Consider the following 16,941-nt stretch of genomic DNA (forward strand, 5'->3'; position numbering starts at 1 on the left):
CATACTATCTTGTCAGATGTCAGATGAATGGACGGACAGAATCGTGCTTGCAGGTGCCGTAGTACTTGTGCTCACATTTCATTCAGAGACTTTTTTACTCTGTAGCTTTTTATGTTAATGAATTTCCTGAATAGCAACAATAAAAGCAGTGTAAGCGTGTGCAGGTGACGTCTTGTTTACGATCACCAGCTAAATTAGTTATCACTGTCCTGGTGACACGTTCAACGGTCACCCGGGAAGCAAAGTTCTCTGTTCAAAGTCCAAGTACATCCCTTGACAAATCTTCACAAGCACACGCTGTTACTGTGGACCCGTGGTTTAAATAATTGGGGCACAGCTTTATTGAACTGATCACAGAGCCATAAGCTGACCAGCATTACTTTAGGACCACAAGTCACAGACACAGCCCTCTGCACCTGCACCTTTTGTGAGTACAGAAGTGTAGGTGTAATTAATGTGTACTCGGCAGGGGAAAATTTGCTTTTAGCGGTTTCATGGCTCTGGTCCTTGATTGGCACACAGTTTTTTTTTTCCACGATGCAAATTGAAAAGGTCTACAAATGATCTTCGCTCATGTAAATAGTGTTTAGCGCCTGTTGACGCCCAGAGTGTATCATTCATTACGATGCGTAATAGCACCTGCATTTAAAAACTCATTTTTCCATGACGGTTCATTTATAACTTTTATCTTCCTGAACGCTCCACCAAACCCTAGCATGTACAAAGTTTTTTTTTTAATGCTTTTGTGTTCCTGAGATGTCTTTTTGCTCTTTCATTTCTGGGGATTTTAGACTAACGTTTTGTTTTTCTCCCAGAGAGATTCAATGTGTATTTGATGCCATCTCCTAACTTAGATGTACATGGCGAATGTGCCTTGCAGATTACATATGAGTACATCTGTCTTTGGGACATCCAGAATCCCAGAGTTAAACTCATCTCTTGGCCGCTAAGTGCCCTGCGGCGGTATGGACGTGACACCACGTGGTTCACTTTTGAGGCAGGGAGGTGAGTTCATGGCTTTCATATGTCCTTTCCCAGTGTCTGCTTACCTCCTCCAGATTCAGATCATGGCGACCAGGCCAGAAGAACACGTTGGAAAATTCGTAAACCGATGTTTTATGGTGCAGTGTTCCGGTACCTGGCATCCCCTTCCATCCCGGGGAGGATTCTAACTCTTCGGAGATATGACACGAATTTCGTTACTCCATTTGATGACTTCCCCACACGCTGAGGCTGAGCTGGTAAACTGTACCACGGGCTGGGATAGGCTACCTAGAGGCCAGCTTCCTGTTGCTTGCACATCTCCTGGTTGTAATTCAGTAGTTCTCTGTGGGAACTAACAGGGTAGATCATACGTACCACAGACATTTCTGCAGCTAACTGAGGTCCATCGCAGCAACTCCCCCGTTCAACCAATGGCTGGAATGCTGGCATGCTTTGTCCTAAATCTTAGTTGTTGGGAGTCCAGAGAACCTTCTTGGGGCTCTCAGTTATTCCTCTTAGAGGCAAATGCAGGAGTGAAGAGAATGCAGTTCCAATCCGGTAAACCAAGGCCCGCAAAGAGATCCTGCTGGTCACTGATTCATTTTTACCTCCCCACTCCGACTCTTCCTCCAAGATTTTAGGTTCCTTGTAAAGGCACAAAACAGCCACCTTTTGTGTTTTGAATTTTCAAGTGACTTGAGTTTTAAGAAATAGGAGCCCATCCAACTTTTCAACACTCTAGCATAGGGTAGGGAGGGCTTCACAAACCTGACCCATGACTGAGGAATTGTAGGTAGTTCGTGGCTTTGTGGGTGGTAGAGTCAGTTTTCTTTAAGGGTGTGGTAGGTGGACCCTCCTCCAGTGGATGGCCTTACACCCATGAACGTATAAACAGCACAGTTGGTTAGTGGGTTATTTAAAAAAAACCAAACATCAAGCACATTGGAGGAAAACTGAGTGTAGGTTGGGAGATAGGAAGATAGGCATGAATCCGGGAGGACATGGGGAGGAGTAGGGGAGGAGTAGGATCAAAAAACATTGAATGAAACCCTCAAATAATTAATTAAATATTATATTAAAAGTGAAACATGAGCCCCCGATGTGCGTTAAAATTACTCTGAAGTGACCACTTAAAGCACTGAAGACAGCTGGCTAGAGCTGACAGTTCCTGTACAGGAAGCAATATTGATTTAAAGACAGCAAAAAATAAGAAGTTCTGATCACTCTCCGGTCCTCCAGCTCATGTGATCATGTGGGAGTAGTGCTCCCTCCAAGTCAGCCATTTTACCTCATCGCAAGTGGAGGCTGAGTCAGTAAAATCTACTTTTCGGAAGGAGGATTGATTTAATGTTTTCATCAGTGGTCTAAGAATTAAAAACACTCCCTCTCTCCCATTATGTAGTTCTTCTTCGGTCTGCTTTCTTTCGTTTTTGTTTTGTTGTTAGTTTTCTTATTGCTTTTGAAATGGTGTATCATGTAGCCCAGTCTACCCTCAAATTTGAATGTTTGGTCTTTCTACCTCCCACTCCCAAGTACTAGGATCAGAGAGGTTCAGTACACACACATGGGATGTTTTACTTTCAAGGACATAGAAGTGAGTTGTCGACTCTCCTGGGAAACGAAGGTCCTTAGAAGATAAAACCTTCCCATTGAGATTGGGACTCCTTTACGTCCATGACCAGTCTACTGTGTGGGAAACAGTAGTTTTCCAGAGGGAAGTTCTTACGGGAAACTAAGAACTTGCCTGGATGGATGGCACGCTTCCTCTGGCGTCTCCTTACATTCTGTTAGGACTTCTGGGCAGGGTGGGGGCTTTCGCAATGCAGGAAGGGAGGAACACCGGGTAATAAATACCACTACTCCACTGAAATGCAAATAGAGATGGAATTGTATTATTACCATCACGGAGCTAGATAATAAGACCATTTGTGTTCCCCCAAGTGTGGCGCTTTCATATCTGCCTTATTTTATTAGTCAAGGTAATTCCCTCCTTGGTTATCTTTGGAGACCTACGAGACAAAGCAGTTCCGTAATAACTAATACTAGGTCCAACCCCCCTCACTTTCAGAAGCAAGCAGAGGTGAGGCTCGCACCAGACACACTGCTTTCACACGGCGAATTGGAGGTGGGAAATAAAATTCGTTTCTTCTGTGTCCTGGATCTAGGAACAATGGGAGTTAAGCTTCAATGGCCGTCTGCACACAGGGACAGCATAGTGCTCACCTCATCTAACAGTGGTGTAAGGATTAAATAGAGGCACAAGAAGGAACCCCTGGGACAGAGCGCAGAAACTAGAAGGCAGCTGAATCAACCCTAAGTGACAAAGCAAAGACATTGTCTGTCATGACTTAGAGTCTAGGAGTAGAGATGACTGGGCATGGCTTGATTCGTTGATAAAACTGTTTCACTGGAGAGCCTTGCTTCTTCTAGCTTGTCTCTTTCTCGGATGTCCTGGTGACTTCTGGGAACTTTGGAGTCTTTGCAGGCACGAGCCAATGGGAGAGAGAAGGATACCCAGAACACATAGACCATTACATCCAATATGATCCAGCTCTGTGCTAAGCACAGTCTGCAAAGCTCTCAGGATGGGAACAGAGTGGGGAAAGTCTCCCAAAGCAGAGTCCAACACTGGGCTGGTTGCCTTTGAAAGGGAAAAGAGGCAAGGTTTCCAAACCACAAAGTGTGTCCAACACGGTATTCATTTATTCTAAGTAAGAAGGAGACCAAGGAGGTCAGTTTGCTCACGTGTGTGTTTGCGGTTGGATGTGTATGTGATGTGTTTGCATGTGAATGTGAAGTGCATGTGTGTGTCTGTGGTAGTATGTACATGTGTGTCTGAGGTAGTATGTGTATGTGTATGAGTGTATATATGTGATATGTGTGTGCATGTGTGTGTCTATGGTACTATATGTATGTGTATGTGATGTGTATGTGATGTTTTTATGTGTGAATGTGAAGTGCATGTGTGTGTCTGTGGTAGTATATATAAATGTATGCATATATATATGAGTATGCATGTGTGTATGCATATGTGATATGTATGTGCATGTGTATGTCTATGGTACTATGTGTATGCATATGTGTGTGTGTCTATGGTACTATGTGTATGTGATGTGCATGTGAATGTGTAAGTCTGAGGTAGTATGTATGTGTGTCTGTGTGTGTATGTGCGTGTGTATGTATGTGTGTGTCTGTGTATATGTGTGTGTGTCGGTGTATGTGTATGTGTGTGTGTATGTGTATGTGTGTGTGTTGGTGTATGTGTCTATGTGTATACATGTGTGTCTATGTGTGTGTATGTGTATGTGTGTGTCAGTGTGTGTATGTGTGTGTGTAGTATGTGTATGTGTGTGTGTCAGTGTGTGTGTATGCCTGTGTGTCTGTCTGTGTATGTGTGTGTATGTGTGTGTGTGTGTGTAGTATGTGTAGGTAGGTGCAGGAGGTGAGGCTAAGCCTCTGGGACCTTCTACCTATATGTCTCCCTTTCATCTCCCAGGATAGATTGACTCCACCCTCTTGCTATTTTTTCCCTTGCAGAAATCAGAAGTAGAAGCATAAACATCGCAGTAACTGTAATTGCACAAAGATTTCCCCCCAGCAATAAAAAAATAACAGTCAACGTATCTTAGAGACCTAAAGCTATGCTGCTTCTCTTGTCTGAGGTGTCTGTCTTTAGCCTGCCACTTCCTCTGCCTTGGAGCTCTGACATCTCACGTGTGCCCATCAACCTGTCAGAGGCTGGAGTTTCCAGTGGGAAGATCCAACTGGCAGAGTGTTCTTGGGGCAGCTCCGTCCCCATGGAACCTTTCCGGAAGAGCGCTGTTCAGAGGAGGGTGGCGGGTGTCCAGTAGCTTCCCTTTTCTGTTTGGAGCTGGCTGCTGGCTTCACATGCTTCAGTGTCAGGCTCCGATTTAAATTAATACCCTGGGTTTCGCCTCTGCAGGAGTGAGGGAGGCTCAGGAGACATTTGGCAGACTGTGCTAAATAATTTCCACACGTGAATGCTTTTCTTCACTGACAAGAGAGAGAAAGAGGTGAGGGGGGGTCTTAGGCCTTTGACATCATTTAAAAAGGAATTTTAGGTATTCCGAGAAAGGTGGAAACTTGAGTATTTTATGCACAGATGCCTCCCTTAAACCTAGGAGAGGGGTTCTTGCTTGGGGTGTGAGGCCATCTGAACAGACTAGGAGAATTAGTAACTTTTCACATAGCTCACGCTAAATGCAGGCTCATCGGTGAGCTCTCCCTGTACAGAGAAGTTGCACTCTCTTCTAACTGAAGAGCCTATAAGAAAAATCAAAACCATGTTGATGTCTCCGGGATACTCACGACTGGTGGCCCAAGCCACCGAGCTTTCTCTGTGTTGGACTGTAGGTTCATTTCTTATTATCAAGGAAGAAAAAGGAAGTGGACAGTGTATCTCCTTTTTCACTATGTTGAACAGAGGAGTTCAAATAGGATGCTGGGTCTCACACGCAGACCTGCTCAGGAGAAACGAGAGCCTCTTCTTGCACCAGAAAACGGGAATGGTGGTGTCCTAGTTTTCCTCACACTGTGATCAAATGCTCTGAGCGAAAGTCATCCTCAGGACCGGTCTCACTTCTGATCCCAAGTGTGAGTTCAGGCCAAGGGCTGGCTCTCACCTTCTGATCCCAAGGGTGTGTTCGGGCTCTTCCCCCAGACATGTTCCATCCCCACCATCTTCAGACTGGCATCCGTGACGTTGTTCTGGGATGTGGTCCTCACCTCCCCTCTGGGGTAAAGATGCGATGAGAGATCCTTCCAAGAGCATCCGAACTAAAACCAATGGGTGAAGAGAAAGGAGGAAGGGAGACACAAGTTACCGACACATCTGCTTCTTTTGCCTTCCCTGTTCTTCCATGCATGAGCCCCTGAGGAAGTTTTTCTCCTGTGTTTTCTGAAGAGCTGACCAGCCCTGCACTGCCCTGCTGGGTTATGTACAGCCATTAGTCTGATTGATGTGTTTTTCTTTTTATTGCCTTGTGCCCTTCCCCCACTGTGCTGTTTTGTCAAGGCCTACAGCAACATTTTAATGCGCTGAGAGGGTGCTGATGGAGCAGCTCTAAGCCAATCAGTCAGACAAAGCAAGCAGGATAGGAGGGCTGGCAGGCCAGGATTAGAAGAGGCCTGGAAGGAAATCATGTGAGAAGGCTAGGTTTTGTCCGTTCCCAACTGTGTGGGCCATGCGGTACAATCAAAGGACACTCATCCTGTAGTAAGCGGACAAGAAAATCTCAACATTCAAACCAGAGGCCGGGCCTTGTGTCTGTTTTACTGAGAGACATAAAAGCAAGCCTAGAATGAAGCCTTGATGCCGTAGCCATTTTGATACCTTCTGGTGCTTTGTTTTTGATCCCAGCGCCTAAAAGATTGAAATGATACCTAAAGAAAATATCTGTATTATGTTTTTTGAAAGGAGACATTGGATGGGGCTGGGATATAGCTCAGTTGGTAGAAGGCTTACTGCACAAAGCCATGGGTTTGTACCCAACCACTTGCTGACATTGGGCATCGTGACTCGCTCCTATAAACCCAGCACTCGGGAGGTGGAGGGGGTAGATAGATCAGCAGTTTGAACTCATCCTTGAGTACATGTTGACTTGGAGGACAGAATGAGATGACGACACCCCATTTCTCAATATAAACAAGTAAAAAATTCAGGCATTGTCCAAAAGGCCACTTGTTCTTTAAACTTTTGCCAGTTGAGTGGTGTTGTAGAGAGAGCATTGTCCCGTGGGCATCACACTCGCCACCGTCCTGTGAGCAGGGCATTCTTTACTGTCATGTGAGCATTGAATATGAAGAACAGGAAGGAGAATTAGCACGGGGGCTGATCTATGATCAATCAATAGATGTATAGATCCAGTAATAACTGAAACTACATTTCCTACCATGAGTCTTAGTCAAAACGAAACAAGCCGTCATAGTCCCCTGGAACATCTCAACCATCCTCCAGGAGCTTCAGAGTGATAGTGCCTTCTTGTCCTCAAGGGAAAGGGGAAACAGTAGGTGACTTCTTCCCCTTAAAGAGTCAGTTGAGGTTAATTCTTCCTCCTAATGATACAAATCCATATACTTGTGTTTGTGGGGAGTGGGGGAAGATATGGAAAAGGTCACAAAACCTGATAGAACTTTGTGCAAGGAAGCCAGATCAAGGATTTATGGTGGCTTACGTGCAAAGGAGCTGAGAGTGGAGTTTGCTGTGGCAATAGATGTCTTCAAGAAACAAATGTCACTCAAGAGTGTCCTGGAGCTTACCTTTAGCACTTTATTGGATGGGTACAACGCAGTGATTAAAATTCCAAAATTGGCTTCATTGACGTTAACTTCTTGAGCTTAACTGATCGACACCAAACTCTCTCTCTCCTCTCTCCCAGCACCCCATTTCCCCTTTCCTCATAAATTTATGACATTTTTTCTTTTTATATTTATGACACAATATAAGCAATATTTGCCGTTATTAGGCCTTACCACAGAGCTGTGGTACTGGGCTAACTATGAAGACTTGGACTGACATATATTTCCTTGTTCTATGGTGTTATTACAGATCCTGAACAAGCCTTTGAAATAACAACAACTTGAATTAGAGACTTCCTTGGCTTCTTTATTGTGTTACACAGTTCTTCAGACACGAACACAACTTAAGCATTAAGTGAGGCTGTGATCACACTCTCAGGAAGAGGTTCTGAGGTAGAAAGAGGGGGCTTCGGAGAATCAGATCCTGTAGCGCAGACAAACAGATACAAAGTCTCACCAGTGTCGAATATATATCCATGCTAGAGCCCTTTGCAGTGAGGCTGCATACGGTATTGTTCAAATTTTTTAAAAGAGGGATAGTAGGGGCCGGAGTGAAGGCTCAGCGGCTAGAAGTACTGGCTGCTCTTGCAGAGAACTCAGGGTTGACAATCATAACCTACATGGTGGCTCATAACAGTCTGCAACTCCAGTTCTGGCGGATCCGGTGCCCTCTCCTGACCTCCACGGGTACCAGCCATGCATTGGTGCACAGACACACAAGCAACCAAAACCCTCATACACATAAAATAAATATTTTTAAATTAAAGTGTTCATAGTAATTAAGTATATTTCCATATGCATATGTACTAAAATATATGTAATTTAAAAGGGTTTGTTTTGTTTTTGCCTAATGGTGCCTGGCCAGCTCCCTTTATTAGTTTGTTTCTGGATTTTTGTGGTCTGAGGCAGATCTTCTCAATGTTTGACATCAGTCACCAAACCCATACACACTGTTTTCCTCCAAGAATTTCCCATGTGTCCTACATTAACTCAGCAGAGTCCTGCTCCTTAAGGAAGAGCGATGGGCTGCATTTGATTCAGCACCTTGGTAGGAAGCTGGACCATAATTTGATCTGGGGTTTAGGAAATGAAAGAATCCTTACGGCTGTTTGTCTGCAAGGGAACTTAAAACAGTATGGAAGAGACAGGACCTCCTCTTCATCCTGGAACTTACAGCCTACATGATGATTTTCTGCTGACAGATTTCTCCTGGACTGGGAGAAGGGACCAGTGCCACAGGGTCCCCTTTGGAGTAGAAAGGTGAAATATAGCATTATTACTGTGAATGGAGACGTCGTACTTACCTTCTACTTCACTTTACAAAGAAAAAAACAAAAACCAAAACCTGCCATCAATCAGTACACATTAGCCAGGAGTGTTTATTCCCTGCCCACTGTTGCAATAATTAATTAGACATTGACCATTTTGGTCTGGTTAATTTTATTTAGTAAATGTGCACATGAGCTATAATCACATTAAGATTAAATGACTCAGGCTCTCGGTACAATGTCAGATCTGTCGGCATTCTCTTAGTCCCAGAACTCAGGAGGCAAACATACAGAGCTGTTGCAAGTTCGAAGCCAAGATGGGCTACATAGAGTTCTAGACCAGCAAGGGCTACATAGCAAGACCCCATGTCAAAAGTAGATGAGCGAAATCTCAGTGTGTCAGCCTTCTGAGAGCTGGGTTTCCAGAAAATTCTTGGTTTTGTCTTTACAGGATGTGTGAGACTGGTGAAGGATTATTTATTTTTCAAACACGAGACGGCGAGGCCATCTACCAGAAGGTCCACTCTGCTGCCTTGGCCATAGCTGAGCAGCACGAACGCTTGCTGCAGAGCGTGAAGAATTCAATGGTATGTTTGGAACGTCTTCTTCCTGTCTAGCACACACCGCTGTAGAGTGTGGTCTGGGGATGCACATGCTAGGCAGCAGGGCCCACTTTACATATGCTGTTGGGTTGTTTCTTGATACTGTAGAACGTAGGATGAATGGTATCCTCAGAATTCCCAGTGTGGCCAACTGGTAAACCACCCACTTGTGTATCCGTCTGCTTTGTCTTTAACGATTACATGGGAACGTTTACATGGGTTGTGTACCGCCTGGAGGATGCCCAGTGATGGCAGTGCTTTCGATTTCAAGTGAGTTTATTAAGTAGATAGCAAGCATCTGTAACAAGAAACCAAACAGGGAAGTAGCAGAAAGAAGCAGCAGACAAGTGGTGAAATATTGTGTCAGGTGCTTGGGCAGCCTGACTGGGAGCAAGCAAGGGAAACATCATCAAACCAGTTTAGGCCGATCTCAATAACTGCTACATCTTCTGTCATTCATCTGTCTATCTTTCTTTCTTTCTTCCTTTCTTTCTTCCTTTCTTTCCTCCTTTCTTTCTTTCTTTCTTTCTTTCTTTCTTCCTTCCTTCTTTCCTTCTTTCCTTCCTTCCTTTCTTTCTTTCCTCTCTTCTGTTTTTTGTCTGTCTTTCTGTCTGCCTTTCTGTCTGTCTTTCTTCTTTCTTTTCTCTCTGCCTGTCTGTCTTCCTGTTGGTCTGTCTTTCTTTCTTTTTCTTTCTGTCTTTCTTTTTCTCTCTGTCTGTCTTTCTTTTTCTTTCTGTCTGTCTTTCTGTCTGTCTTTCTGTCTGTCTGTCTTTCTGTCTGTGTCTTTCTGTCTGTCTTTCTGTCTGTCTTTCTGTCTGTGTCTTTCTTTCTGTCTGTCTTTCTGTCTTTCTGTCTTTCTGTCTGTCTTTCTGTCTGTTTTTCTGTCTGTCTGTCCTTTCTTTCTGTCTTTCTGTCCTTTCTTTCTGTCTTTCTGTCTGTCTGTCTGTCTTTCTGTCTGTCTGTCTGTCTGTGTGTCTTTCTGTCTGTCTGATAGCATTGAGAAGGAATAGAGCATGATGCAATATGCCAGTTTAGACCGCAGGCAACAGTAGGGAGCTATGAGAAGAGCCATATTTACCACAAAATCTACAGCTCATTGAGGTGCTTCGGACAAAGAACAATGATCAGAGAGGTAGAGACAATGATCAGAGACAGCAAGTCCTCTTGCTTCTGCCACACAGCGAGATACCCACTATCAACTTCTGGGTGTGGTGCTTCGGTGTTTTAACCTGTCGATGTATAACAAACAAAATTGTGTCGAAGACATGACTTACAGTTAGTGTTTAGTAGGCAAACAACCTGCAGGTCGGTCCTCCCTTTCACCTTGCTTGAGGAGGGGTTTCTTGTTGGTGGATGAACACTTCAGGTTACATGACCTAGAAGCTTCTGGGCAGCTTCCCATTTTTGCCCCCACATCCCTGTAAGAACATTGAGGATGACAAGTTCCTGCGACTGCACACGGCTTTACGTGGAACCCGGGGATTCAAACTCAAGTTCTCGTTCATTTTCTGTGTCAAGTGCTCACTGAGCCATCTCTCCAAACCACAGGTCTCATTTTCAAAAAGTCTTACATGACATCCATGCATTCATAAAACAAGCATCTGCTGCATGGTTATATAGTTCTACACTATGTATAGTGGGTTTTTTTAGTAAATACATACATATTTACTTTATGTACCTATTCCATTGATTTGTATAGGCATGCTTAAGGGGCTGGACATAGGGCTTGGCAGTTAAGAGCATCGACTGCTCTTCGAGAGGACCTGGTTTCAGTTTCTAGCACCTGCAGTGTAGTCACAGCCATCTGTAACTCCCGTTCTAGGGTGTTTGATGTCCTTTCCTGGACTCTGTGGGCATCAGGAATGTGAATGGTCTAGAGGCATACCTGCAGTGAAAACTTCGTACGCATGAAATAAAATAATTCAGCGGGTGCCGGAAGGATAAATGACAGAGGGAGAAACAGTATGGCAGGATGAGTGTTGCCCTGGTCTGACGGTGGGGATGGCGGTGCTCCTGACTTGCCTGCTTTCCCGTTAGATGCTTGTCGGGTCCTGTGGAAGTTTTGTTGAGATTCCCTTATTTGAAAAGCCTTAATTAGCGTGAGTCAGTGCTGGAAAGGTGGACTGGGATGATGGTGTGCATGTTTTCCTGTTTTTTGCCCCCTTATTATTTCCGCTAAAGTTAATCAGGGGTATGAGTGATTCATTCGATCATCCCTCTGAAATTTTAACTAGAAAATTATGTCTTTGGTCTTAATTTGCCTCGCGTTCTGTGAGTTCCAGGAGGGTCTCTCGGCTTTCAGCCGGGCGCGTCCCGTTTCGGTTGAAATGAGGAAACCGTCCAAATGGGATCTGAGTGACGTGGCAGTTAAGCAGGGGATTGTGGGAAGCCGAACACAGGTGTATTTTAATCAGAGCCCGATTACGGGAGCAAAGGTACCCTGTGATTCAGGGGAACAGAAGAGGGTGCACCTGTCCTGGGGTCAGTGTTTTGGTTTCCTGTGACTGAAGTTTGCAGTCACACAGAACCCAGCCCTATTCTCTCCTCGCAATGACCTTTGCCCTCCCTTCTGCCTGTCTCTAGCCTTAGCCTCTTTGTTAGGAAAGCCGAGCTCTCTGAGCTCCTGTTGCTGCGACTGTGACGTCCCCAGTAACTGCATCCACAGTGGAACCTTCGGGGGACCACTCCAGTCAGACACGATAGTCTTGGCTGGATCGCCTGGGTGACCCTGAACCCCAGAGTTCATCAGGATGAGGTTGCTGGTTCGATGGTAGGAACAGTTACTAAGGCAGGCTGAAAAAGGTCAGGCCACACTGACCACGCTGAACATGGCAGACCCTGGGGATGCCCAGGCAAGCCTGCCCTCTGCAGACAGACTTGGGTCCTTCTGTCTTCTGAAGTGCCCCCTGCTTTTCTGGTTGTCACACTCAGCCAGGAGACTTCCTGTCCACCTGTCAGGTGCTCTCTCCTCTGGGTCAGTGAGCGAATGGTTTTCTGCTGCCACATGGCAAGACAGCAGCGGCCAGTTGCCCACGAAGCAGCACGCAGGCCCACTCACTGGGAATGGTGGGCAGAACTCAGGGCACACACTATCTCGGTCTGAGTGGGTCTGGGCTTTGGGCTTGGCTCAGTGGGATCCCTCTGCCTCTGTTTCTCCTCTGACGGTTGTAAGTTGTCAGTTAGGACAATGGTCTCCTTTGGAGGTGAGACTGAGGAAGAGGCAACACCTGCTATCATAAGGTTACTGAAGAATGGTGTGTCCTGTGGGCATATAGTTTGGAGCCTCGGTTACTTACCAGTGAGGCAATGACAGCTCTTTGTCACCTGGGGTCTCTACCACGCAGCCGCTTTGCTCATCCAATTCGGCAGGAGAGCGTTCTTGCAAGGTAGATGTCACAATTAACGGACCTCAGGAACAGGAGACAGCAGGGCCACCCTAGCGTCTGCCTCATGCTCTACTATTAAATATTTTGACTCTCCTTGTACGACTCTCCTCTAGTGTGCTAGCAATCCCACACATTTCCTGAGGCCCCGCTTGATTCTCTGCTCATGAGTGACATCCTTAATGTCATTTATCCAGTCTCCCGACACAAGCCAGGGACTGTGCCTGGATGTTCTCCAAGCACTACAGTAAAGCATCCATTCATTTCTCTCAATCACTTCTTCGTTCATGAATGTTTACTGAGGGCCTACTCGGTTGTATTGTGTCATACAGGTTATGATGTTAGACAGACAGGGCCCTGCACTGGAAGAGACTGCTTCACTCACGGTTTTGACCTGGAAGAAAGAAACCACCACCTCCTGCTGTACACTGTACGAGAAAAGCGAGGTTCAAACCGGATCATTTGTCTGCAGCAATGGAGGCCTGATGTTCTTGGAGCCTGGAATTCTGGGCAGTTTTGTCTGATTCCAACTCCTGTACGATTCTCTACGCTGTCTTGAAGCATTAAAGATCCATCTGCTCAGTGCTTTCCAGTCTGACTCGCTTCCAAATCTCCCTCAGTATCGGAGCACCTCCCCCCAAACAACTGTTCATGTATAAAAAATAAATGAATTATTAAGGAGAGGTCTGGGAGATGGCTCTGCCTGCAAAGTGCTAGACTTGCAAGCTTGAGGCTCGAAGGAAGGGCCATCTCCAGAACCACATTCAAAAAACACAAAACTAGTGTGCTGGCCCAAGCTGGGAATCCTCCTCTGGGGAGGCAGACAGGTGGAGCCATAAGCCTTGCTGGCCGGCCAACCTAGCGTAATATTAGCATGGTCCAGGCCAATGAAAGAAGGAGTCTTAAATACATGGTGGAAAGTGTTGGAGAATGTCTTCTCACCTTCACACTCATGTGCGTGCATGTACATCCGCGCACACACACACACACACACACACACGAACCCTTGCACGCACAGCTCCAGGTGCACACATACGGATGGGGTTATGTATGTTTTTAGGAGTTTTGATACCATGCGCTGTATAATTCTTTCCCATCTTCACACTTTCTAACCCAGTGCATCATTGCTTGTGACTTAGCTGCCGGCTGCCCTGACCTGGAAGCAGCAGAGAACTGCTGGGACGACTGGGGACCTCCCTGCCACAGTCCGCTATTTTTGCTGCCTCTGAGAACTGTGTCTATGCTAAAGTCTAATTTTGGAACAAGGAGTGGCAGCCTGTGGGATGCTCCTCATGCCAGAAGGAGACCTGTCATTCCAGGATGTCCTTCAAGGCATGAGTCCCAGGGTGCAAGCGGTCTGCCCCTTAGCAGAGCCTTTTAGGGACCTCAGAGCTGACTCAGTTGAGGGTGGCATTAAGTCCCTGTGGTGGTTTCTTTCTCCCACATAAGCTGAATCCTGATGACACACAGGCTTGAACCTGAGATTGGAAATGATTTTTTTTTTGGTGGTTGTTTAATGGGTTTATGGCCAAATGGAATTTCTGAAATAATTTTTTAAATCAAATTTATAGAACTCAAGTGATTTCTTTCATAACGCTTGAAAACAAATCAGTTTATATTCAGTATAATTGTAAAAGCATTTTGATACACATAATACCATATGCATATATGTACACACACATACACATACACACATATACACATATATACACATACACACATATACACACATACACACATACACACACATATACACACATAAACACACACACACATACACATACACACACATACACACACATATACACATACATACACACATACACACATACACACATACGCACACATATACACATACATACACACATACACACATACACATATACGCATACACACATACACATACACACATAAACACATGCACACACACATACACACATACACATACACACATAAACACATGCACACACATACACACACATACACATATACACACATACACAAACACACACACATACACACATATACACATACACACACGCACACACACATATATACACACATACATATATACATGTGTGTGTGTGTATGTGTATATGGATGTATAAAATGGGTGGTGAAGCAGCTTTGAACACTCATGAAATCACCTTGGTTGGTATTTCGGACCCTGAAGTGGGTGTTGAGGCGTAGGTTTTTGTGTGCGAGCACCTTTCTTGCGCTCTGTGCTATGCTCCTGTCCTTGCCTCGCCCTCCCCCTCCCAGAACGGAGTTACCTCTTTTATTTATGGATTCTGGTTAACTGTGTTAACTTTAACACACTGCCTAAAGCAATTATCACCTTTTCTCTTTCCTCTCCCAAATTAAACTCTTTTTATATCCCGGCGCACTAATTGTACAGGGAAACTGTTTAGAATTTCCTCCAGCCACCTGCAGAGCAGCGTGATGGAGACCCTGAGGAGCACAGACCATAAAACTTAAAAAAACAAAATCTTCGGCATCTACATGCAGATGTGGTGGCTTGCGTGGGTGACTCAGGACTGCGGGGGCTGGTGAATGAGGGCCAGGAGTCAGCCTGGGGCTACCTCATGAGTTCGAAACCAGCCTAAGCTACATAGTGAGACAGCTTCAACAGAAATGTTTCACATCTTGGAGAAGGAGCCAGGACTGTAAACCGTGTAAAGCAGGTGGTCCCGGGCTGCAGAAGAAAGTTCCCTAAGCATCATCAGGTAGGTGAGCCAGCAGGAAGTGCTCCTCTGTGGTTTCTGCCTTGATGGGCTGTGACCTAGAAGTACAAGCCAAGTGACCCCTTACCTCTTCACGGATTGCTTCAGGTCAGAGTCCTTTTATCACAGCAACAGAAAGGCAATGGGAATGCCATTCATAAAAGACGGAGGGAAATTGTCAGGGGTGCCTGGCGCTCTGTCAAAGGCAGACATCTTCCTGGAGCAAGCTATGTCTGGGCTGAGTTTTGGGAGGTACATGGGTTAGCTTCATGCTTAGACTGCTGCTGGGAAGGACGGTGTAAGTGACGTTCACTGAGAATTCACTGTGTGTGAGGAACTATTCTGAGACTCTATTAATGTTTGAATTCAACAAGGCCACAGATATGGGCGGTATCACCCACTGTTAGGCCTCAGGGGGGTGAAGTGTGGACACACATCTCAGGAGGGATGGAGCCGTGATTTAAACTTAGGGACCATGATTTCCATATTTCCATAGTTCTCCAGAGGTCCTGTTCTGTGTGTACCTGGCTAAAGAAAAAAAAATTGAGACCACAAGTTTCAACGTGAATACCTCAGAAATTAGTATAGATATGTGGATCTACCCCATATTTAAAAATAAATGTTTAAGGGACTGGGGAGATGGTTAAGAACACTGCTGCTTGGGGCTGGGGATTTAGCTCAGTGGTAGAGCGCTTACCTAGGAAGCGCAAGGCCCTGGGTTCGGTCCCCAGCTCCGAAAAAAAGAACCAAAAAAAAAAAAAAAAAAAAAAAAGAACACTGCTGCTCTTGGGGAGGACCTGGGCTCTGTCCGCAGCCCCTCATGGTAGCACATAACCTTCCGAATCTCTAGTTCATGGGAATCCTACGCGCTCTTCTGACCTCCATGGGTACTGCACACACAGTGCAGATAAATTCAGGCACTCATACATAAAATTCAAAAAAACAAACAATTAATTTAAAAAAGATTAAACATTTAAGACAGAGCACTTTGTTAATTTAGATATGCTAGATGCTGATTAAACTTACGGTCTTTACTTAAATTTGCTGTGACTCTTGTTTTAGATAAAGCCTGTGTCGTGGGAGCTTTTCCTTTTCGGTCCCTGTAACATCCTAAGGAGCACACACAGCAGTGTGCTTTAATTGGAGGTTCCCATGTTTCACAGCCATAAGTGCCCATCACCCTGTTCCTGTCAAGCTCACTGCTAAGCTTCTCTAGCAAAAGAAACAATGTTACCAGTAGAGTGTAGCTTTGTAGACTCAAAACTGACTCTCAGTGCTTGAGGAGTGCTCCATGAGCAGGTGCCATCTTGGAAGCCTGGGGGTGATAGGACGAACCGCAGGGCATATCCTCAACCCTCGCGCTTTGAGCTTGTTTGCTTGAGAGCAGGGGCCTGTGGGTGCATTAGGTAGGCCATCTGGACAATGGCCAGTAGGATGGCTTTTCTAATCTCAGTCAACATCAAGCTCAGGATGGGAATGTTGACGAGGACACAGTAAAGATTAATCCAATCAACTCCTTGAAGTTCTTAATTTATTGCAAGACACCAACAGTAAAGATTTCTCTGCAAACCTCTCTAAAGGGCCAGATTGTAAATATCTCAGGTTTCGGGAGCCATAAGTTGACTCTTTTGCAGCTATCTATCTGTGTTGCTCCCTCCTTCCC

General features: G+C 45.3%; 1 protein-coding gene across 3 annotated transcripts in view; it reads left to right on the plus strand.

Moving 5' to 3' along the window:
• Positions 1 to 16,941, plus strand: part of Dok5 (docking protein 5) — a 136,916-nt gene that overhangs the window by 95,591 nt on the left and 24,384 nt on the right. The window contains exons 5-7 of one of the 3 annotated variants that reach the window (XM_006235673.5): positions 816 to 1,005; positions 9,022 to 9,157; positions 12,888 to 13,148. In XM_006235673.5, coding sequence (XP_006235735.1) covers positions 816 to 1,005; positions 9,022 to 9,157; positions 12,888 to 13,079 — 518 coding nt within the window. In that variant the 3' untranslated portion in view covers positions 13,080 to 13,148. Of the gene's footprint in view, positions 1 to 815; positions 1,006 to 4,927; positions 5,019 to 9,021; positions 9,158 to 12,887; positions 13,149 to 16,941 lie in introns of those variants that run through there. The other 2 variants (XM_063284407.1, NM_001109344.2) reach the window with 2 other exon arrangements.

Source organism: Rattus norvegicus, chromosome 3 (genome assembly GCF_036323735.1).
Source record: "Rattus norvegicus strain BN/NHsdMcwi chromosome 3, GRCr8, whole genome shotgun sequence".
NCBI lineage: Eukaryota > Metazoa > Chordata > Mammalia > Rodentia > Muridae > Rattus > Rattus norvegicus.